At 41.8% G+C, this 23495-nt stretch overlaps 1 protein-coding gene across 1 annotated transcript in view; it reads left to right on the forward strand.

Moving 5' to 3' along the window:
• Positions 1-1982: 1982 nt before the first annotated feature.
• The window catches only part of ITGA4 (integrin subunit alpha 4), an 89612-nt gene continuing 68099 nt past the window's right edge, over positions 1983-23495 (forward strand). The window contains exons 1-4 of the mRNA XM_027055363.2: positions 1983-2422; positions 2781-2902; positions 21680-21786; positions 21883-22012. Of these exons, the coding sequence (XP_026911164.1) occupies positions 2217-2422; positions 2781-2902; positions 21680-21786; positions 21883-22012 (565 nt within the window). The 5' untranslated portion in view covers positions 1983-2216. The remainder of the gene's footprint in view (positions 2423-2780; positions 2903-21679; positions 21787-21882; positions 22013-23495) is intronic.

Genomic DNA, 23495 nt, shown 5'->3' on the forward strand with positions numbered 1-23495 from the left:
AAGAGTAAAAATAATTGGATTGGATATGGCTAGAATATCCTAACATTCCACAAACATCTCAAACTCCACCTGTCTAAAACTTAGTGCAGCAACACCTGCCAGTCATACATGTTCACCTGTGCACACACACATGCATAACTTCATTCCCCCACTGTGTTTTTTTCTCTATGAATTAGCACCACATACCCAGATCCCAAATGGACACACTCTGACTTCTTCTCAGCTTTACATTCATATTTAACAGTACTATCACCAAGTTCTATTGGGTTCTAACTCTCAGATATCTCTTGAATCTATTTTTTTCCTCCATCCCCCTTCCTAGTTTAGGGCAATGCCATCTTGACATGCACTATTGCGGGAGCCTCCCAAATTAGCTTTTCTGTATTCGGTCTTTTTGTTTGTTGCAAACCTGCAACCCAAGACAAATCCTTCAATAGCTTCCTATCCACCCCAGCCCAGAGTTAAAAATTCCTAACCTGGCTTAGGATGTTCACGATGTGTTCCTGCTTCCCTAGTCAGCTTCCTGTAGTACTCACCTGTGTGTGGGCAGATAAATGATCCAGCCCAGGCGTCCTCTCCATGTTCCTTTATCTGGCCTTCTGGGCACATCCCTCCTCCCTCCTCTCGAACTGCTCAGCCTAACTCACTCCTCTGTCCTTAAACTATCGTTTAAAGTGTTCCCAAGGCATTCAGAACTTTTCCTAGTCATGCAAAGTTTGTCTATCGTCCACTTGGCTAAAAATTTTCCTGAAGGCTTGTCCTGCTTTGCTCACGGTGGTATCCTGTGGGCTTAGCATAGTGACTGCTCAATAAATATGCTGAAAAGATGAACAAGTATTTTAATTATGTGTCTGCCATTACAACTTAAGATGTACTATTTGTTTGGTTTTAATGAGCCTCTTTTCTTTCTTTTTTAAAATCCATACAGCAATAATTAATAACTGAACCTGCATCTCCTGCAAATATCAGCTTAACTATCTATGGCGTCTTTCTGGTTGCTCTGGAAACTTAAGGCACATCTGGAATGCACTGGGATAAAAATCATCACCCATTTCAGGTATGTAGTGCTGTGGGTCTCCAGCGCATTTTCAGGGGCTTCTTATGGTATCTGTCTCTTCACCTCATACTGGGTGGGTCTAGACCCCTGATGGCAGGTGTGTCCGGTGGCAGTGATGGATACCTGAAAGTAGGAGCATCAAGAACCAGAAGGAGATATCCGTTAAAGTGAGGCAAGTCATTGCTTCCTTAACCCAGCCTCCCTGTTGGACTCACCAACAGCCGAAATAAACCTTGTGCCATTCACCCTGACCAGCTCACCACTAGTCTGCCTCAGGAACGCAGCCGGTACTTTAGAGGAAGCTTGGGGAGGAAGGAAGTGGGCATAGAAGGGTGCAGGGCACTGAGTCCTGAAGTGAATAGCCATAACGTCTTTGTCACCAAAATATGCCTCAGGAGCTTTCAGGGAGTTCTTTTTGTTTCTAGTTGCGGCCCTCTTGTTAATTTCTCTAGCGGTTGCTAACGCCCCTGCAAATCAGAGACAGACCTTAACTATCCACGAAGGATCCAGACGGTTCCCTGCCTCCGTCCTGGTGCCAGAGTTTGTGGCTGGCTTTTTTTGGGCCACGCTGGGCAGGCCACGGAGACCCTATGCTCATAGCGGTGCTCGCGCGGGGCAGGTTGGGGCCACGCCGCTCCGCAAGCAGGCCTTAAGTAAGGTTAAAAGGCTAAGTCCCGTGTCCCTTCCAGCTCCACTCTTGCAAAGCCCGGGAGCCCGAAGTCATCCCGCGTTCCTCGGGCTTGGAGGCCCCGGCCCGGGCGCGCGTCCGACACAGCGGAGGTCCCCTAGCGCCCCCTACAGCCACGCGCGCGGTGAGAAGGCGCAGGGTCCTGTTCCTCCGCACCACGCCCGGGACCCCACCCAGCGGCGGGCGCCCCGAGACCGCGCGAGCGCCCGCACCTCCCTGCTGCAGAAACGCATCGTGGGGCCCGGCGGGCGTGCTGCATCCCAGATCAACTCAGATTGCTCCGCCCGCGGCTGCCCGACTTCCCCTCCCTTCCTCTGTCCCTCCCTTCCTCCCTCCCTCCTTCCCTCCCGCCCGCCGGCGCCGGACACGCTGCACTTCTCTTGGGGCGCTCTTCCCCTTGGCCGACCGTCTCATCCCGCGCAACTTTGGGACAGCGGCCTTTTGGTGTTGAATGTTCCCCTCCGAGAGCGCATGGCTGGGGAAGCGAGGTGCTGGCCGGGTCCCCGAGGGGCCGCCGTCCGGGAGGCGGTGTTGCTGCCGCTGCTGCTGCTGTGCCTGGGCGTCCCGACCGGGCGCCCCTACAACGTGGACACCGAGAGCGCGCTGCTCTACCAGGGCCCCCCCAACACCCTGTTCGGTTATTCGGTGGTGCTGCACAGCCACGGGGAGAACCGATGGTGAGTGGAGTGGGGCTCGGCGCTCTGGGCACCTGGGAGCCACGAGTGAAGGGCGCCTCAGGGATTCCCTGCCGGGTTCAAACTTTCCTTCCTCTGGAGGAGCCAGAAGGGGAGCGCTGCGACGGCCAGCTCGTAGGGTCTGCTCGGGAAACGAGCCGATCTCGGGGTGGCACGCCTCGGGTGCGCTCTGGCGCAAGGCTCTGGAGCTGCGGGGCCGGGGTGGCGGTTCGGTGCGCGAGGCGGTGGGCGGAGGAGGGGGGGGGAATCGCCCCGCTGCCAGCTGCAAGCGTGTAGAGACCAGGAGTTCAGTGGGCAGCACGGCTCACGTCTGCGTGCACGTGCACATTTCTCGCTTTAGGCTCGTAGTGGGGGCGCCCACCGCCAGCTGGCTCGCCAACGCTTCAGTGGTCAATCCTGGCGCGATTTACAGATGCAAGATCGGAGAGAATCCAGACCTGACGTGCGAACAGCTCCAGCTGGGTGAGTTGGGCCTGGGACCAGGGGCGAGTGACCCTGGGGTAGCACAAGTCGTGGAAAACTCCATGTTGCCTATTCTAGTTTAAAGTGAGTGATTTTCACCCTTCCCTCAAAACCATTCTAACCTTGGTAGTGTAAAAGTGACTGCCTTCTTTCTGCCAACATTTTTCTCCCTTTTGCTTATGAGAATGATTGCAGTACTCTGGCAAAACTCTGGAGAGGAAAGTTCCTTATGATACATTCTCTTCACCTCTCCCTCTCTCCTCCTCATGTAAGACACATTTTAAATAAGTCTCTCAGCACATTAGGGACAGGATCCAGCTAAGCCATCACTTAAGAATTTTATTTCCATCTTTGACCTATCAGCCTTGTTAAAGAAAAGGCTAAGGGACAGATCAGGGAAAGCAGTTGGAGTTGATCCCATATCCTCACATTTAGCTTAAGGACTTTCTAAAAAAGAAAATGATATAGTTTTATTTAGAATATGAAATGTAAAAGAAGAGAACAAGGAAAAATTGGCATCTCCATTGTTAATATAATTTAAATGAGGACTAAGATATAATTGTCAATTTTTCTCTCCCCAAACTCTCATGTTAAATGAATACATCTATTTGAAGTCATTTCTTAATGTCTCTTCTTAGTTACGCGACAACTTGAAAACAAATGTGTTTTTTGAGGCACCTGGGTGTCTAGTGGGTTAAGTGGCTGACTAGCTCAGGTCATGATCTCACCGTTCGTGAGTTCGAGTCCCAGGTGGGATCCTGTGCTGACAGCTCAGAGCCTGGAGCCTGCTTTGGATTTTGTGTCTCGCTTTCTCTCTCTGCCCCTCCCCTGCTTGCACTCTGTCTCTGTCGCTCTCAAAAATAAATAAAACCATTTAACAAACAGGCAAAAACAAATGTGTTTTCATGGAGGAGGGGAGAAAGTTCACATGTCAAAGCCAAAAACAAATTTGTTTTGTAGACACATGGAGGAGAAAAGGGGAACTAATATTAATTTAGACCTATCTTGTTCCAAACACTGTTAGACACTGCTATATGTATATGTTACTTAATTTTTTTTTTTCCTCAAAGCACCAGTGGGTCATGGTTGGCATTGTTCCTACTTTACACGTGAAAATTCTGTGACTCAGAGGGTTGCAAGTATTTTTTCTAAAGTTACTCGGCTAATGAGTGAAAGATGGGATCTCAGGTCAGTCCAGTCAGCTTGGTTCCAAAGCCCAAGCCCTTTCCTTTCCTGTGTGTGTCTTCAGTGCAGACAAAATTAAATGAAGAGTCCAATATGTTGTCTGCTGTACTGATATGTTCTCTGTGAATGGTGAATAAAAGGTTACAACTGGTACCTTTTTCATATTTATCTTTGCCATAAATAGACTATTGGGATAAGCTACTGCATCTTTAATCCCTTTTTCTTTTTAGAGTAGTCCTTGCTTTTTCTCCAACTGGGAAGCTGGTTTCCCTCATTTAGAATGAATTCAAAGAGAGTATGCCCATAACTCAGAGAGCATCCATAAAAGTCTAGCAGTTGTGTGCAGCATGTAGAATAAACCCTAGCCTCTCATTAATTATCTTCCATCCCCAAAAGGCAGACTAGGAAAGCCTAACACGTTCACAGACCTACCCATTTGGAATAATTCTGCAAAGCATAATTTTCATTGTATGACACAGTTGTGGGATGAAGAATTAGCGACTGGAGGACACAGAGTTGGTCTGCCAGAGGATCCTGACAAAGTCTCAGCAAGGAGAAGTTGCATTTCTGTTGTCCTGTCATGGTTTCCTGATCCATGGCATCATAACTACTGGCTTTTAGTACCTACTTCCTGTCTGGAAGGGCACTGAATCTATTTCTAGATGTCTGTGTTTCACTGGAAAGATCACGTCATAATATTACACACAATTTGAGATTAAAATGCCCGTCAAAATCGAAGAAAAACCTAAATTTGGGGGCATGTGGAGCATAGAGATTGACTATAGAAATATCCTCAGAGAAATGTATCCATGGTAGATACGGAACAAGCATGAATTAAGTGAAGATTTATTGGATGGATAAACGAACAAAGGCAAAGTGGAAGTTTGATTGTCATCAACCTGATTGATGAATAGGGGAATAATTAGAAATGATAAGTCAAATGACATTTTTTAAAATTTATTTTTGATAGGGAGAGAGAGAGAGAGAACAGGGGAGGGGCAGAGAGAGAGGGAGACACAGAATCCGAAGCAAACTCCAGGCTCTGAGCTGTCAGCACAGAGCCTGACACAGGGCTTGAACTCAGGAACTGTGAGATCATGACCCGAACCAAAGTCAGATGCTTAACCAACTGAGCCACCCAGGTGCCCCACCAAATGACATTTTTAACTTTCACGTTTTCAGTCAATACAAAAAGATATTGATGGAGATAAACAGCAAAAAGGAAGACAAGATTTTCAGTCAATCCATTGGTTGAAACACTTATAGCCTTGGTAATAGCTTGGCATATTTGTAAAAGAATTGACTGAAGTTGCCTCTCCTATAACATTTTAAACAATATACCTTCTGTTCCTTAAATAAGGAAATCGTGTTTCCATTCAGAACAAACTCAAGTCACTTGAAGCTGTAAAATAAGGGATTGGGGATGAAGTCTAGCAGAGAAGCACTGAAAACAATAAATTGGTCATGAAAGACATTTAAGGATTTTCAGGTTTGTGAACTATGTAATATTTTCTGTGAAGAAGTTTTAAGAAAAATTTATGTAACTATGGACATACACAGTATTCTAATTTTGTAGATTATGAGGATTGCCTCAGTTTTCCTGTCTCAAATGTGGGTCACTATAATGTATAGAAAATACTTAGCTCAATACCTGACATAGAACAGATATTTAAAAAGCATTAATTTATTTCTTTTAGTCTCCATTTTCTACTTAAATCTCTATCTGTATGTTATCTTTTATAGTCAGGTTGAGGGTAATAAATAGGTAATTAATAAACAAAGAAAAAAGTTACATGCATAAAGTAAGAGGTAACAGTTGAGATGAAACATGGTGAGAAATATTTTCTTGTTGACTCAACCAACAAAATCTTACAATTAAATATTGAGCTATGGTTGCCATGTCAGTAAGGTGTTTTCTTTCACTTGGAATGGCTTCACTTACTATCAAGGAAATGAAGTTGGCAGGTCTCTTAAAACGGTGCCCATCTCCTAGTAATTTCAATACTATTCACTTGGACTGGTGTTTAGGTTTCAGAATTTCAGATCAAAGTTTGAATCAGATGGACTCCTCCCTTGAAAGAGGAGATCAATACCCTCCCATTACATGCCTCCACCCCTGGATGATGTTGTCACACACTGTGGTGTATTCACTGTGGCCATAATCAGAAGTGAGCAGCAGATGCCCGTTGGTCTAAAACGTCCAGAGTGTAAGGTGTTGAGAGTAAGATATGCCTTTCAGTGAAGTGAATTCATTGTAGAAGAGGCACTTTGCATCCTGCGTGCAAACAGGCTTCCTCCACCTCCCTGCCTGCCTAAGAAGTGTCTCTCTTCTCACTTCTTCCCTCCTTCCCTCTGCCAGCCAAAGGAAGGTGGTGTCCCCATCAGGAAGGCCTGAGCCCAGATATGTTCATGAACACTTTGTGTCTGAGGAGGCCATAGTGACTTCACATGTCCAGTTGCTTTTCCACTCAGATGTTCTGTGTCTTTGCTGAGGCTTTTTAAAAAATGTTTACTTATTTATTTTGAGAGAGAGTGTGTGTAGGGGAAGGTCAGAGAGAGAGAGAGAGAGGGCGAGAGAGAGAGACCCAAGCAGGCTCCATGCTCAGTGTGGAGCCCCATTCAGGGCTCAATTTGACTACCATGAGATCATGACCTGGGCTGAAATCAAGAGTCAGACACTTAACTGACTGAGCCACCCAGGCACTTCTTGTTCAGGCTTTTAAAATTTTTTATTTATTTTTATTTTTATTTTTTTATTAAAATTTTTTTTATTACATTTATTTATTTTTGAGAGACAGAGCATGAGCAGGGAAGGGGCAGAGAGAGAGGGAGACACAGAATCAGAAACAGGCTCCAGGCTCTGAGCTGTCAGCACAGAGCCTGACGCAGGGCTCTAACTCACAGACCACGAGATCATGACCTGAGCCGAAGTCAGCTGCTTAACCGACTGAGCCATCCAGGAACCCCTGTTGAGGTTTTTTTAAAGGAAACTGTGATCACAGATGACTCCAGAACTGTATGTAATCATAGACTGTCCATGGATTACCAATATTCAAAGCATTAGAATATAATAAAATACATAAATGACTTTAAAATTATACTAAACAGATTGTTTTTATTTGGTTATTCAGAAGATATTTTAGGTCTTTTATTACTTTGGAGTCACCCCTAATAGCATTATATGCTTGCTACACTCACACACACACACACACACACACACATACACACACACACACACACTTATCTGGGTAATAAAAGTCTAAAGTTACACGGTTACACTGCCTGATATGGTAGCCAGTAGCCACATGTGGCTGTTGAGCATATGAAATGTAGCTAGTTTGCAGCGAGAGGTGCTGTAATATTGGATTTCAAAGACTTAGTATAAAAAAAAAGAATTAAAATAACCCATTAATTTTTTAGATATTAATTATATGTCAAAATAAATATTTTAATATTGATTACATATGTAAATGAGAATATTTTGGGTGTGTTAAATGAGGTATATTTTTATTTTTATTTATTTTTTTTAATGTTTATTTCTGAGAGAGAGTGTGACAGAGCGCAAGTGGGGGAGGGCCAGAGAGAGAGGGAGACACAGAATCTGAAGCAGGCTCCAGGCTCTGAGCTATCAGCACAGAGCCTGATGTGGGACTCAAACCCACAAACCACAAGATCATGACCTGAGCTGAAGTAGGATATTTACCTGACTGAGTCACCCAGGCGACCCATAAAGGAGATTTTTTAAATTAATTTTGTTTATTTTACTTTTTAATGTGGCTACCATAGGGGCCCCTGGGTGGCTCAGTCGGTTGAGTGTCCGACTTCAGCTCAGGTCATGGTCCAGCAGTTTGGTGAGTTTGAGTCCTGCATCGGGCTCTCTGCTAACAAACAACTTGGAGCCTGGAGCCTGCTTCAAATTCTGTATCTCTCTCTCTCTCTCCCCCTCCCCTGCTCATGCTCTGCCTCTCTCTGTTGCTCAAAAATAAATAAACATTAAAAAAAATTAGTGTGGCTACTATAGGATTGAACACTTCACATATGGCTTATATAGTAATTTCTTTTGGACAGCACTGCCCCAGAGAATTATAAATTCCCTGCATGAGAAAACACCAACTTTGTAGCAGGTGCTTCCCCAGCGTCTGTGTGTAAATGAATAGGACTTTCACTTTTCTTTCCCAGACAAGTGCTGTATAGTTACTAGACCTTTACGGTTCTTGCTTGTGCCTCTCTTTTCTTTACTGGAAAGAACAGTGATCCATCGCAAGTTAGTCATCATTATTCCCCTTCAGATTTCTTTCTAGAATTTTATCACCCTAGTCAGCCTCCTGGCTCATTTTAAATAACCTGTTTGGAAGAGGTGAATTTAATTAGCATTGTGCCATTAAACTAATGATTACCTCATTCTCGCTTCTGCCTGATTTGTAGGAATTATTAGCTTAACATTGAAGAGCAAACAAACCTCACACTTCAAATAATGTTGCAACTTCAAATAATGTTCTTGATAACTTTTCTTTTTTATTTGCAAACTCTTTAAATTGTAGCTTATGAAGCTGATACAGACTGGTCATTTTGAAAACTTGTCCCTGAACATAGGTTCTAATCATGCAGAAAATCAAGACAGAGAGCTTCATTAATAAACTATCATGTTAAGAAATGTAAGTTCCCTGATTTCCAGAAATTTCCCAAACTTCGTCTTTAAAGAATGCTTGCCATTGAATTTGAGAGGTGAGGTTTTCTAAATGCATTTTGCTTTTTGCCTTGAGTTTACTTGGTCACCCACTAATATTCCTAATGATTAAGAATATCTCCCCTTAGCAACAGTTCTAGGGCCAGATATGGCAATCCATTGTACACGTGGGTTGTTTATTCTTTCAGTCATTTACTGAGGACTTCAAAAGGGCTAGAATTTGGATGTAAGAAAGAAACACGATCCTTGCCCCCAGGCGGGTTTACAGTCTCTAGCTCAGATTCTTATAGGAAAGTAGGCTGAGAAAGAACATCTAATCTAATTAGAAATAGAAAATAAGGTGATGGCTTCCTGAGCAATTGATGTTCAACTGGAGAACTGTGTAAAACTCGGGGGTTGGCTAGAGGAAGAGGTTTACGGGAAAGGGTGCCAGACAGAGCCAACGGTGTGTATGAAGACCTGAAGTCTTTGAGAGCATGGCATCTTTGAAATGCAAGAAATACACGTACGACTGGACTGTGGAGTATGAAGTGGATGGTAGGTTGGAGATTATTTTTAATACAACTTTGTGAGCTGTCTTTAAGGAGTATGAATTACTCACTGGTAATTGAACCTGGGGACTGACCTAATCAGATTTGTGTTTTAGACAGATACTTCTGGTTGCAGAATAGTGAATGCTTTGGAGTAAATGAGTCAAGGCTGAAGGTAGTAAGACAGTTGTAGAAAGATTTTGTTATAATTTAGGCTACATATGATAAGTGCTTGTACTAAGGCACTGGCAGCAAGAATGGAGCAAAATAGATATTCTACTGTTATTTAAGAGACAGATTCAATAGGACTTGGTAATTATTAAATGAGAGAGATGAAAAAGGAGGTTTCCAAAGGTGTTACCCAAGGTTCCGACCTGGGCTGTTGGATGGATGATGGTGTTGGCCACAGAAGACATAGGAGTAAATATCTAGTAGTCAGTTGGATGTATGGGTCTGCTGGGCAGGAGAGGTCTGTACTGGCAATTCAGAGTTCACTGCAACTGACATAGAGATGGTAATCAAAACCATGGGAGTGAATGAGTTTAACTTGGAAACTGTAGGCTGAATAGATCAGAGGGTCCAGGATAGATCCAGAGGATTCCTACAGTTTGACAGTTGGCTTGAGCAGTGCTGCTCAACTCTAGCTGAAACTTGGACTCTCCTGCAGAGCTTTAAGAGTACCAGTTCTCATCCTAAATAAATAAAAATCTTTGCAGGTGGGTCTAGATAGGTGTGACATTGTGATTTATAGTAAGAATAATATATTTGCTTTTATTCCCTGTTTTTGGCACAGAGCTCCTAAAAGTCTTGAAATTTTCTAAGAAAGTTACAAAGGTGTCTTTTGTTAATGAGGTGGCTTTTGGACCCTACCTAAGGATGGGGGCTGGTTGCCAGTGGAGCCAAACATATGATTGGCGGGTTGGAACTTTCTGTCCTACCCCCTAATCTTCAGGATGTGGAGTGGGGTTGGAGGTTGAATCAATCACAAATGGCCAATGATTTAATCAGATATGTCTGTGTAAGGAAGCGGCCATAAAAGCCCAAAGGGACAGGGTTGGGAGAGCTTCTGGGCTAGTGAACAGAGTGGAGTACTTAGAGAAAGTACTTTCCTCATGCCTTGCCCTATGCATTTGGTTGTTCCTGAGTTATGTCCTTTTATAATAAATTAGTAATCTAGTAAGTAAAATGCCTGTCTGAATTCTGTGAGGTGCTCTAGCAAATCAATCAAACCCAGGGATGGAGAATTTGGAACCTCTGAGAACCAGGTGGCCAGAAGTATAGCTGACAACCTAGACTTTCAATTGGCCTCTGAAGTGTCTGTGTATGTGTATGTGTATGTGTATGTGTATTGGGAGAGGGACAGTCTTGTAGGACTAAGTCCTTCACCTGTGGGATTGGGTGCAATCTCTGGATAGATAGTGTTAGAATTGAGTTGAATTTTAGCTAGTGAATTGACCCAGCTAGTGACAGAAAATTGCTTGTTGGTGGTGTAGAAACCACTCTTCCACCCCCACACTCTACAAAATGGAATTGAATGCAGAATCCTTAGTAGGGCATTAGGGTTTCCAAAGGTCCCCAGATGACACCAGTATTCATCCATGGTTTCGAACAACTGGAGAAGAAAAGAGGAGCCTGAGAAAATGACTAAGAAGGAAGAGCCAAAGAGGTAGCAAGGAAATCTGGTCAGTATGGCATTATGGAAGTCAAAAGGTGAGAGATCTTGAGAAGAGATGAGTGGTTGGCAGTATCGAAAGTTGCCAAGAGGTCAAGCAAGGTAAGAACTTAAGAGATTTCATTGAATATAGAGAGAAAGTGTTCATGAATAACCTTTTGGTTAGACCAATTTTAGTGGTGAAGCCAGACTACAGAGAGTTGAGAAGTGAGGAGCGAGAAAATATTGGTAGCAGGTGTCAACAACTTTTTTTATCTGGTTTCTTCCTTCATTGATTAAACACATTTTATTGGTTACTTATGCCAGGTACTGGGAATACAAAGTTGAGTAAGACTTTGAAGCTAACAAAGAATTCAGTTTAAATGACGAGAGACAGGTAAACGTTAGATCATTAATTATGAGAATATGCAATAAACGTGATGATGGAGACACAGTGGGGAGAGGAAATTGTTTGGGTGATGAGAGAAGGGTTCCTGGAAGAGCAGATACCTGAGTAGTTAAGCCAGTTCTGACCAGTTTTGACAAGAGTGTAGTAAAAGCTCAATAAATGTGAAATGGATGGATACATTTCTCAGATTTGGGTGATTCCTCTGCTGCACACGTGAGCATCATCCCAGGAGGTCTGGGCCAGCCTTGGTTTCCAGAGATTCTGCCTGCTCATACCAGGAAATCTAAACAATAATGGGCACTCCTGAGATAGGGAGCTTGGAACTGACCATCTTTAAAAACAGGGCTTTTTTTTTTTTTTAAAGATAGCTGGAAGCATCAAAAGGGACCATGGAAGTGGCCTTACAGGTGGTCAGTGATGCAGTGTGTTTGTTCTGATATCTGATGTCTGTTCTGTTAACCCCCAAGAATTGGGGTGGGGGGGGAAGGAATCTTTTTCTTGTAAATTATTTGAAATACTATAATTCACAATAAATACATTCAGAAAGAGTAAGCATGCAGACTTAGTTGTTGAATCTCTTTTATGGGAAATATTGTGTGAAATGGATTAGAGGTGCCCTTTTAACATTACACCCTATATAGATTCTTTCAACGTATACGCTACATTTGTGAAATCATTCTAGGTCTACCTCACCTGATACCATTCTTGGTTTCTTGTGAAAGCTTTCTACTATTCTTGAGCACATCACTTTGCCTACAAACCGTTGTCTCCGTAACATCTTATCCCATCCTTTAAACCTTGGACAGAGACATGTCTTCTGACATCCCTAGCTCCTCATCTCAGTCTGACCCTCTACTGGATGATGCCATGGAGTTCCTGACTGACTTTTCTTTCATGTGCTTCAGACCTTGCATCCTCCGGACCTCCTCCATCCTACCGTGTAAATTCCAAAACCAAGCACAGTGATTCGATATTGACCACCTACCATTGAGTGAGGGCAGGTTTTCCTGGAGGTTTTGTTTTTGTTTTTGTTTTCTATTTTACACTTTTGTATTGTTCTTGTTTCAAAGACACTCAAAATGGTATCCGTATATTAGTGATAGTCTTTCAGATGAACCCCTAAGTCCAAGAGATGAATTGCAAACCATGGAAATAGAGAATTTTCTTTCCTTATTTCCTAATATTGGAAATTAGTGTTATAATAGTAGGTTATTATAGACAGTGAATTAGTATAGGTTTATTAATAACGTCAATATTTGGATTCTTTCCCTGCTTCACAGGGAAAAGTACTAACAGCAATCATTGAAGGGTAGTATAGGGTGGCGGTTGACAGCATGGACTTGAATCCTTCCTTTCCCACTTTGAGCAAGATGCTTAATCTCCCTTTGTTTCAGTTTCTCCCTCTGTAAAATTTGGATTATGATAATAACAATATCTGCTCGTAAGGCTATAATGAAAATTAAATGAGTTCATATATGTTTGCATGTATTACAAGTGTGCTTGGGTATATAGGAAGCATTTTATAAATATTAGTTGTTGTTGTAAGACAACAGTGCCTCTTTAAATTATGCTCACCAAATGTATCAGTTGTGGTACACTTTTCTGCTGTAGTTAGTAAAAAATAAAAATAAAAATAAAACTTGTTTAGGTTTTCTGTAGGAATTTGAAGAAGTTTGGGCCTAAAGTCCCTGGAGGAGAACCCGAACCTAGAATTAAGCTCATAAGTGACCTGGTTTTCTAGAACTTTGAGGTCTAGTGATGACTCAGGATCAACCCAGATTTATAAAATTGCAACCCTAAAACTTGGCTCTTCTGCTTGGGGACATCCACCTCTTTCTGAATACAATAGAGTAAAATAAATAAAATTATAAAGTAAAAAAGGGCTATTAAATAAAATGAAACAGAAGACTCAAATAGCAGGCTTTTTCAGCCCTATGGTTATATCAGCCCTGTCTCACCTAAACTGAGTGTGATGATCAGTCATTGTCAGTTATGGACCAGGAAGCCTGAGAATATGGCGTGTAAATACGTGTTTTCCCCGAAAGAAAATACTTTGAGACTGGTTTCTGCTTTTGGTGTTTATTTTGATATCTTGCCTCTTGTTTGCTTATTTTTATATCTTGACTCCAGACAAGCTGGAGGAAATGGTCTTGGAAGTTCAGTACTCTCACGTCCCATATCATCTCTAAAACCTGGATATTTTCCTTTTCATGACTCAAAATTATTGTTATTGCTACGGAGTTCATAAACATCACTGTTATCTTTTAGAGGCATCATCGCCACATCTTATTTGGTGTGTGGGAAAAGTACATAGTTTAATATAGTAAAAATAATGGATTTAATAGTAATTATAATTTGATAAGAAAAACTAAAAGGGGCCACTTGGCTTAAGGAGCAGAAGGCCGCTGATCAAATCTCACAGCACTGTGAGCGCCCTCTGCTGGTGAAGTCCAAATCAATGTAATGTGGGGGGATGTTGGGGAACAGAAGCATTTCCCATTTAATGAACACCTACTAGGTACCAGGCAGTCTTGTATCTGTTAAGAGTAAATTTTATATAATCCTCATAACCCTCCAATGGTATATTTTATACTCTTCATATTTGAATTGAATTTTTCAGTTTAATCCCATATGTTTTTCTGATATTCTGAATTTAGGTAGAGGAGATAATTATGTTTTACTCGATTAATTTTACTCGATAACTATTGCTTCTACAAATAAAGATATGCTGAAGAAATGACTCTTTATACAACAGAGAACAATGTTCATCCATTCTTCAGGATTATTTAAGAAAAATTTGAAAAATACAGGACTCATCTTTCAATGGAAAAGAACTTCAACTTAAAAAAAAAGTAATTGGTGGGGGAAGGGCTTTCAATATTTTTCTGAAACTTAAAATTAACATCACATTTTGGAAAGGTCAGATAAATGTGTATGTTGTTGTAGTATGGAGAATGTCAGACTGAGTGCTTCCCCTAACGGGGAAGCCACAGCAGTGTGATGCAGGCAGATAAACCAAACATGTCATTGCATGCAAAAGTCCCAGGCTCTCTCACTCACAAAGTATTTCACCCAAGTTCTCAACAAGCTATAGAAAGAAGAACTTGGGGTCTGATCTTTCCCCTTGGGCCTTCTTCAGTGGAAATGCCAACATACTGAGAACTGATCCAAATTGAGGAAAAGGGCGGGATGAGATAGGGACTAAGTCAGTGACATTTTTCTTGAGCACCAGACAGTTGACTCAATACTCTATGGGCAGGTTTGTGGTATTTTACACATTTGAAGCTGAAACAAAAGATTTAGAAAGTGAAATTGATCTCAGTTAATTCACGCCTCTGAAATATTTGTATACGCCATAGAGTAGTGTGAAATAACAGAGGTCTTCGATTTCTGACAAGTTTTTGACTTTTGTATTCTAATCTTTTTCATTTATCAGCCCCATGGATTCAAGGAAGTTACCTTCCTTCTTTAAGATTCAATTTGCTCATCTGTAAAATGGGATTGATAACGTAGTCCTCTGCTGCTCCCGTGAAAATTAAATGAGTGAAATGTGAATGATAAGGCCTGACCGCGATGTGCCATAAATATTTTATGGAGGAGGATATATGAAAGGACATACATGCAGCTTAAACATGGTTAGCTTAATCCTTAAAGTAATAATAATGTCAACGTCAACTATCATTTGCGTGCTTCCTCTGCTAGGCTCTGACGCAAGCACTTCCTGGATATCTCATTTACTCCCCCAAATCCTCACAGAAACCCTCTGAGATAGGCATCTCCTGGAGGCCCCAGCTGATTCTCAGCCTTCAATCATCCTATTCCCAGAGCACACATTGTAAAGCTCTTCAAACCTGTAAATGTGGTTTCCCTTCAGACCATCTGTTACTGTCTTAATACTTAAGGGAGTTAATATTTCAGAGGAGAGACAGAGTAGTGAAGGAAGAAGACCTCTCCAAAGCTTAAATCCCTGAGAGTTTGGTGAAAATTTTGTAGGCATATCATCATTCAAGATTTGATGGTAAAAGGTATTACCTCCCTCAGCAGATACGTATTTCGCTCCTGCCTACTGTCCATAAGGTCCTGTTCTGTGGGAATGTTGCAGTCAACAAAATAGCCAACCTGCCTTCATGAGGTGACATTCAAGATTGAATATCTAGTCTTCCATGGTCTGTCATATTTTGGCACTTGAGCGATGATGTGAAAACTGGTGATACAAGTAACAACAAATACAGGGAAGGTGATGAATGTACTTAACTGGCTTTGTACTAACAACCTTTATATTCATCAACAAATTTAACTGCTCGTTCACATTTACACACATGTGGATTTACTGATAGAATATCAGTAGATGGCGGGGGTGGTGGTTCCTGGGGGGCTCAGTGGGTCTAACTCTTGATTTCGGCTCAGGTCGTGATCTCCCGTGCATAGGTCCAAGCTCTGAGTCGGGCTCTGTGCTGATAGTGGAGAACCTGCTTGGGATTCTTTCTCGGCCCCTCCCCTGCTCTTTCTATCTTAAAAATATATAAATAAACATTTTTTAAAAACCCAAATCAGCAGATAGAAATAAAAACATTGAAGTAACAAGCACACTTCTTGTATGTTCCTTCACAAATGAAAAATAATGGAAAAAGCAAAACTAGCCTAATTTTTCAAATAAAGGATATGGTTTTGTGTGGTTTCGTATTTTTAATATATACTGAAAAATGCAATCAACTTTGCTAAGATTAGTCATTGTAGTTGTATAAAAGCATGGGAAATTATCACATGTTAATTTGGCTTCCCTCCTGTATGTGAAACCATGTAAAGTACTTTTTCAATTATGAAGCTGATTTGATTTACTAACAGTTTACATTAGAAATGTATGAGCTGAGTTGAAAACCTGCTTACAAATCATTTCAGTATGACATTTGGATAAAATATAAAGATAATCTGAGTTTATTTATGATGTTATGTCAGGGAAATTCACGAGAATTAACTTAACTCATGACAGTTCTAATAATAATCATTTCTGACACATTACAAATTCTGTATTTCCACAGGAAGAAAGTTTGCTTAACACTTGATATCCTATTCAGTATCTAGCTGAAACCAAGGAGGACAAACAGCTAGTACTAGTATTTTGAAAATAGAGTATTTTCAGATACGATGTAGTCCAGGAGAAGGCACAATCGTTAACATTGTAGAGCACAAGCCCAGTTACACACACCTGTCTGGGGAGCCTTTCAAAAACTCTATGTCTAGGACACATGATCTGAGCCACCAGAAAGTGGGGACCAGGTGTTGGTACTTATTCGGAACTCCTCCCTGGTGATCCTAATGTCCAGTCAAGGCTGAGAACCACGTGCTTGAGGCGTGAACTCGGGCAAGCAAGGTTAAGGGAGAGTGCTGAAGATGGTCCCGAGCATAGGCTGACGATGCAGAGGTCTTGCTTCTCCGACATGATTCTGCAAGCACTCCAGAAGACGAGGGTAAAAACTTCCTTGAGTTGAAGAAAAGACCCAGAGCAGCGATGATGACTGACAGGCTGTTTTTTTTTTTTTAACGTTTATTTTATTTTTGAGACAGAGAGAGACAGAGCATGAACGGGGGAGGGCCAGAGAGAGAGGGAGACCCAGAATCTGAAACAGGCTCCAGGCTCTGAGCTGTCAGCACAGAGCCCGACGCGGGGCTCGAACTCAAGGACCGCGAGATCATGACCTGAGCGGAAGTCAGAAGCTTAACCGACTGAGCCACCCAGGTGCCCCGACAGGCTGTTCTTTGAATGGATCCTGTCTTGAAACCAGTGCAGAGAGTAGCTTGGCAGGACCTTCGCTGTTGGGTGCTGCCTCCGGGGCAAAAGCAGTGTCTGGAAGTGGGAAGGAGAAGCCTATACAAATGTGAGTGTGTGTTCACTTAATGGAATTAGTTTTTATTTCTCATTTGAAAGAATAATTGTTTCATGACTTTGTGAATTTTCTTTCTGCCTATGCATTCATCCTTTCATACATGTCTCCCATTAAGATATGAAACACGAATAGAAGATACTTAAACTACCATGGAAGCTTTGAACTTTTTTTTTTTTTTTAATGTTCATTTATTTATTTTGAGAGAGAGCCTGCATGTGTGAGCGGGGGTGGGGAGGAGGAGCAGAGAGAGAGTGAGAATCTCAAGCAGGCTTGGTGCTGTCAGCTGAATCAGATACGGCTACAGGGCTCGATCTTACAAACCGTGAAATGGAGACCTGAGCCAAAATCAAGAGTTGGGTACTTAACTGGCTGAGCCACCCAGGCGCCCTGAACTGTGTTTTTAATTTACTGACCCATTTTTAGCACATGTTCCTGGGGTCTGTGTTGGGGGCGGGATAATGGTGAGTAAGATGTGGTCCTAGACGTGATGAACTAGGTTGTTAGTGATTAAGTTTGGGAAGTAGGCTAGCTGTGAATAAATAACTGTAGTTGTATTAGAGTTCTCCAGAGAAATGGAACCAGTAGGGTGGGAGGATAATAGGTAGGTAGATAGATATAAGAAGAGATTTATTATGGGAATTGGCTCCTTCAGTTAGGAGGCAGAGAAAGTCCCATGATCTGCCCTCTGCAAGCTGAAGAACCAGGAAAGTCAGTAGTGTCATTCAGGCCCAAGGCCTGAGCGGCAGCGGGCGGGAGGTGGGGCATGGTTGGTGTAAGTCCAGAGGTCTGAGAGCTACACGAAGACGTAGAGAGAAAAACATTTGCGGGAAGTGACCTGGAGAGAGGTGGGAACATGAATTGTTTGGCTACGCTGGATGAAGCTCTGAGCAGTGATGATTCTGCCACGTCACCGGGTGAAGCTGATGCAAAGTGGAATCATCTGTGGCTCCAGGAAGTGACTTAACACAACAGTTTCTCTGGTTTTCGTTTTCATTTTTTTAACATTTATTCATCCTTGAGAGACAGAGCGAGGCAGAGCATAAGCAGGGGAGGGGGGGAGAGAGAGACACACACGGAATCCGAAGGAGGCTCCAGACTCTGAGCTGTTCGTTGGCACAGAGCCCAACGCGGGGCTCAAACCCACAAACTGCGAGACCATAACCTGAGCTGAAGTCGGAAGCTCAACTGACTGAGCCCCTCAGGTGCTGGTTTTCATTTTAAACTTGACGGCAGTTCACAGTTCACAGACGAACTTTTTGGCCATTTTTATCGAGCAACTTACAGGATATTTTGTGCAGCTCTGAATTACTGCATATTTATTTAACTTTGGGGTAGCAGCTCCAGAATGGTAAATTTGTTTCTAACTATTGGCTGTATTCAGTTGTGCAGTCATGATGAAAACAGCGATCAGGTGTTACTTCTGACCTCCTTTCTCTCCTGTCCTTAATTTTCCTCTTGCTCAGGTGCCTTACGTGGTTGTGAAACAACCACGTGGCAGTTTCACAAAGGCTTTGGTGTTTTCAGAGAAGATAATTTATTTAGATGTCTGTTGTAATTAGGAACTTCACCTTCAGGTAGACAGAACCTACCATTTATCTATTTTTGACTTTGGCAAAAATAATGGGTAGTTCTTGTGAAAAATTTAAACTGGAAGTTGCATCACAGTGAGTTAAAATTTTGTGTTTGTCACTGTCTTTTTCACTTTTTTTCAATTAGGTTGGCATCATGTAGCCATGCTAACTCTGTTAGACCTTACCCACCCAACACTCACAATGGTCTTTCTCCCTCCTTCTCTCTCCTTTTCTTTCTTTTTCCCTTTCTTCATTACTTTTAACATGGGGATCTTCTGTTTCTCCCTGGACCGTCTTTTATCAAGGTTTGGGCTGCAGCAGACCCCCTTTTCATTCCAGGTACACATTGCTTATCAATAGCATTATTTTTTCAGACCTATACTTAATCATTTTCAAGTCCAGTGCTCCGGGGAGCCGCTACCAAGATGTGGAAGTCTGGTAGAAAACTCTGTAAGAAGCCTGGCCAGAAAACTCTTATCCACATTCTATTGGAACAATATTCCAGACCATGAGAGTCAACTGGGGTAGTCTGGGCCTCACCTGGCCTTACTGAATCAGAACCTTCAGGGGAGCAGCTAGGAAACTTGGTTCAGTTCAGCTGTGTTGAAGGGTTTTACTGTTTGTCCTGAATAGCGTTTTGGAGAACAAATGTATACACAAACATCTTCCCATTCTCATTGAGACAAAATTTCCTCCTACTCAGGACATTGCTGCAAATAATTTCACTTTCAAAATACTAGCCTTATCTATGTAGTTAGTATGAGTTTGCCCGGGAAGCTTTATGTCAAGGTTATAGGAGATGGAGTGCCTGATGATTTTGAGAATGGTCGCTATAAATATATGAGAAAGTGGTACAAGTGACTAGTGTTAAGAGTTAAGTAAACAAACCCAAGTTCCACATCCTTATCCAGTTAAGCTGATGAAAATGTAATCACCTGCCTTTGGAATTCAGTTCAGGTGCAATGGAACTCTCACATGGCAATTGAAGAGGGTAGACCTAAGGTCAGTGAAAGGATTCCTAAGATACTACATCTTACTCTACCCCAAAATCACTTACTTTAAAGCATGTTAATAGGATTCTAGCTATAAAGCAAAGAAGTCACTCTAGCAAAAGAAAAAAAAATTATCATTGGGAAGATCCCTTTCTTTTGTACAGTTTAGAAGTGCTATATTGCCCATGAAAATATTTGTTTGGTTTTCTGGCTATTCATGCATTTGCCGAAGTACCTTTTTAAATAACTTTTTTTTTCTTTTTAGTTATTTTTGAGAGAGAGAGAGAGACAGAGCATGAACAGGGGAGGGGCAGAGAGAGGGAGACACAGAATCTGAAGCAGGCTCCAGGCTCTGAGCTGTCAGCACAGAGCCCAACACTGGGCTCAAACTTACAAACCGTGAGATCATGACCTGAGCCGAAGTCAAGAGTCAGACGTTTAACCGACTCAGCCACCCAGATGCCCCTAAATAACTTTTTTTTTTGTTGTTTACTTATTTTTGAGAGACAGCATGCTTGTGAGTGCAAGCATGAGTGGGGGAGGGGCAGAGAGAGTGGGAGACAGGATCCGAAGCAGGCTTGTACTGACAGCAGAGAGCCTGGTAAGGGGCTCAAACTCTAAAACCCTGAAATCATGACCTGAGCGGAAATCAAGAGTCCAGTTGAACGCTTAATGGACTGAGCCACCCAGGAGCCCCGCCAAAGTACCTTTTCATGTGTTTTATTCACTACTGAAAAAAATCAAGTTTTCCAGTCTTTTTTTTTTTTTTTTTTTGAAAATAGTCACAATAAACTAAATGTAAACTGTAGGGCAGTTTGTCTTCAATGCTAGGCATTATTAATGTGCTGCTAATTAGACACAGCCACTTTCCATGTGCTCAGTCATCACCTCCCAGCTTCAATGCTGGAATGTGACTTAAATTCTGAGGACCGTATTCTTTTATTCCTAAAGTCTCAATGCAAGAAATGTCTTTAACGGTGCTCTGATAGGGGCGCACAGGTGGCTCAGTCAGTTAAGCGTCCAACTCTTGGTTTCAACTTAGGTCATGATCTCACGGTTCATGGATTCGAGCCCCACATCCAGCTTTGTGCTGAGGGTGTGAAGCTTGCTTGGGATTTCCTGTGTCCCTCTCTCTGCCCCTCCCCTGCTCATTCTCTCTCTCTCTCTCTCTCTCTCTCTCTCAAAATAAGTAAACATTTAAAAAATAATAAAAGTGTTCTGATAGCTTGTTCTTTAAAGTGTCTGACGGTTGATGGAGGGAGGTGGGTGGGGCTGAGCTAAATGGGTGATGGGGATTAAGGAGGGCCCTTGTGATGAGCACCTGGTGTTGAATCACTAAGTCCTACACTTGAAAGCAATTTTACCATATGTTAACTAGAATTCAAATAAAAACTTGAAATCAAAAATTTTAATATAAAAAAAAAGTGCTCTGGTAATGTTGCCTGTAATGCTAGCCAAATGGTCAAAACAAAGGCACATTCTTTACCACAAATGACACCCTGTAATTGTATCTGCACAGCCTGTGTGGGTTTCAACTGGTCTCCCTGCCACCCTCTACCCCCAGTCGTGTTGGTTACCCGTCTCCTATATTGAGCCCATTGCTTCATGATGTTACTAGCTGGAGATGTTGTGTTCTACAAACACAAACCACCTGGTGAGAGAAAAGTTATGTTGGCACAGAGTAACTCACTGTTCCCCGCCCCCCACCCCCATACTGTGCACTGAGTATAAGGTGATAGAGGAACAGGAGTCAAGAACGTTTTATATGTGGTGAAGGAGAAAACTTGGGGACAAGCATGTTTATTTTCTCTGTTGTCCTATGGTTTTCAGGATAACTGATGGTATTTTTCCCCCCCAAATACTGTAGGTAGCCCTACTGGAGAACCTTGTGGAAAGACTTGTCTGGAAGAAAGAGACAATCAGTGGTTGGGGGTCACACTTTCCAGACAGCCAGGAGAAAATGGCTCCATCGTGGTATGCTATTGGGATTAGTCCACTCAGAAAATCAGGGGATCAGATATTCTGGGTGTGATGTTCACATCATTTGATCTACGTTTGTGTTTTATTCAGGCTTGTGGGCATAGATGGAAAAATATATTTTATATAAAGAATGAAAATAAGCTCCCTACGGGTGTTTGCTATGGAATGCCCCCTGATTTACGAACAGAACTGAGCAAAAGAATAGCTCCGTGTTATCAAGGTAAGGAATCATTTTGGTACTACCTGGATCAAGAAAAACAAGTGAATGCCTTTAATATTTTTTTAATTTTCAATTTTGCATATGCAGAGAGAGGAGAAGAAATCTTATTAAAAGAGCTGTATTTTTAACTACTCAAGGTATTTCTTTTTTATTCAATTGCGGTAGTGTGAGTGCCAAAAATGTGATTTGTGCTTTTAGGAATAGAAATTTGTACGGTTACATTTGAGTAATTCTAGAATTTAGTTGATAATTACCCACTTTTGCACTAAACATATTTTGAACTCCACATGAATGAGTCTAATGTCCAGAATATAGAGGACACTTAAAATCATGAAATTATGATGAAAAACTTGAGATTGAAAAGTCTGGGAAGATGAAAACTGTTTAAATTTCTTGTTTTATCTTTAGCCTTCAAGAATATTTAGAAAGATTCAAGTGTAAGTGTAAGCAAATCTTTCCCACTCACTGTGTCTTTATTTTTTTAATTCACCAATCCCTTGTTTCAAGGAATATATGTATCTTAACTTTGAAAATTTTTCCCATGAAAATTCTAGATTGTTAGGTAGCAGTAGTGTAAGCAGAGTTGGGACATTAACACCTGAAGTGAGCAAAATTAGGGGTGAATGTCAACAGAACATTAAAACCTATCTTAACAGAACTAAAATTCTAAAAATGTATCCTTGGAAAACTCAGAATTAAATACATATGCATTCCATTTTCCACTTTTTCTAACCAAAATGATCACTACAGTGTCCAAATAACCTTTCCCTTACCTGACAAAATTTTGACCATGCATGCAAATTCAGTTATTCTATTAACTTTGGGGTCTTCTGTGGTATGGGATGTCTTGGAAAAACTCCTAATCTCTAATTGGCCTTTGGACATCCAAGAAGACAAAAGGTGAATTTAAAATTCTTAACGAAGTGAAACTCAGTCTAGTGTTCTGTATGTTTATCCTTCTCTTTTTCTCCGGGGTGTATGGTTGACACTTTAAAACCTTCTCAGAGTAGAATTTTGTGCTGTTGTTCAGTTATACCCAGCCACATCCTGCAAAACATTAAACTTACCTTGAACTTAAAACACCTAAAACTATGAGGAAATTTATTTTTAAAAAGGGTGGGGGATATAAAAAGGAGTGAAAAATCATGCCAAGGACTATTAATTACAAATGACTTAATTGATTTAACTCTTCCAGTTAGCAAAGCCAAAACAAGGATGTGGGCCTGATTCTTCTATTGAGGTTTACTTACATCCATTCCCTGGGAGAAGCAGAGCATTGTCTTCCCAGTAGGTTCCAGAAGCATCCAATTCATGGGTAGTGGGAGACCTGAGCTGAAGTTGGCTGTTCAACTAACTGAGTCACCCCAGGCACCCCAGGAAATCTATTTTAATGCAGACCTGGACTGGAAGACACAAATTCTACCCCTGTCTTAGATACTCACTTGACAATTTTTTCGAGTGTATGCTGCATGTTCTTTCCATG

The sequence above is a fragment of the Acinonyx jubatus genome, chromosome C1, assembly GCF_027475565.1.
Source record: "Acinonyx jubatus isolate Ajub_Pintada_27869175 chromosome C1, VMU_Ajub_asm_v1.0, whole genome shotgun sequence".
Lineage (NCBI taxonomy): Eukaryota > Metazoa > Chordata > Mammalia > Carnivora > Felidae > Acinonyx > Acinonyx jubatus.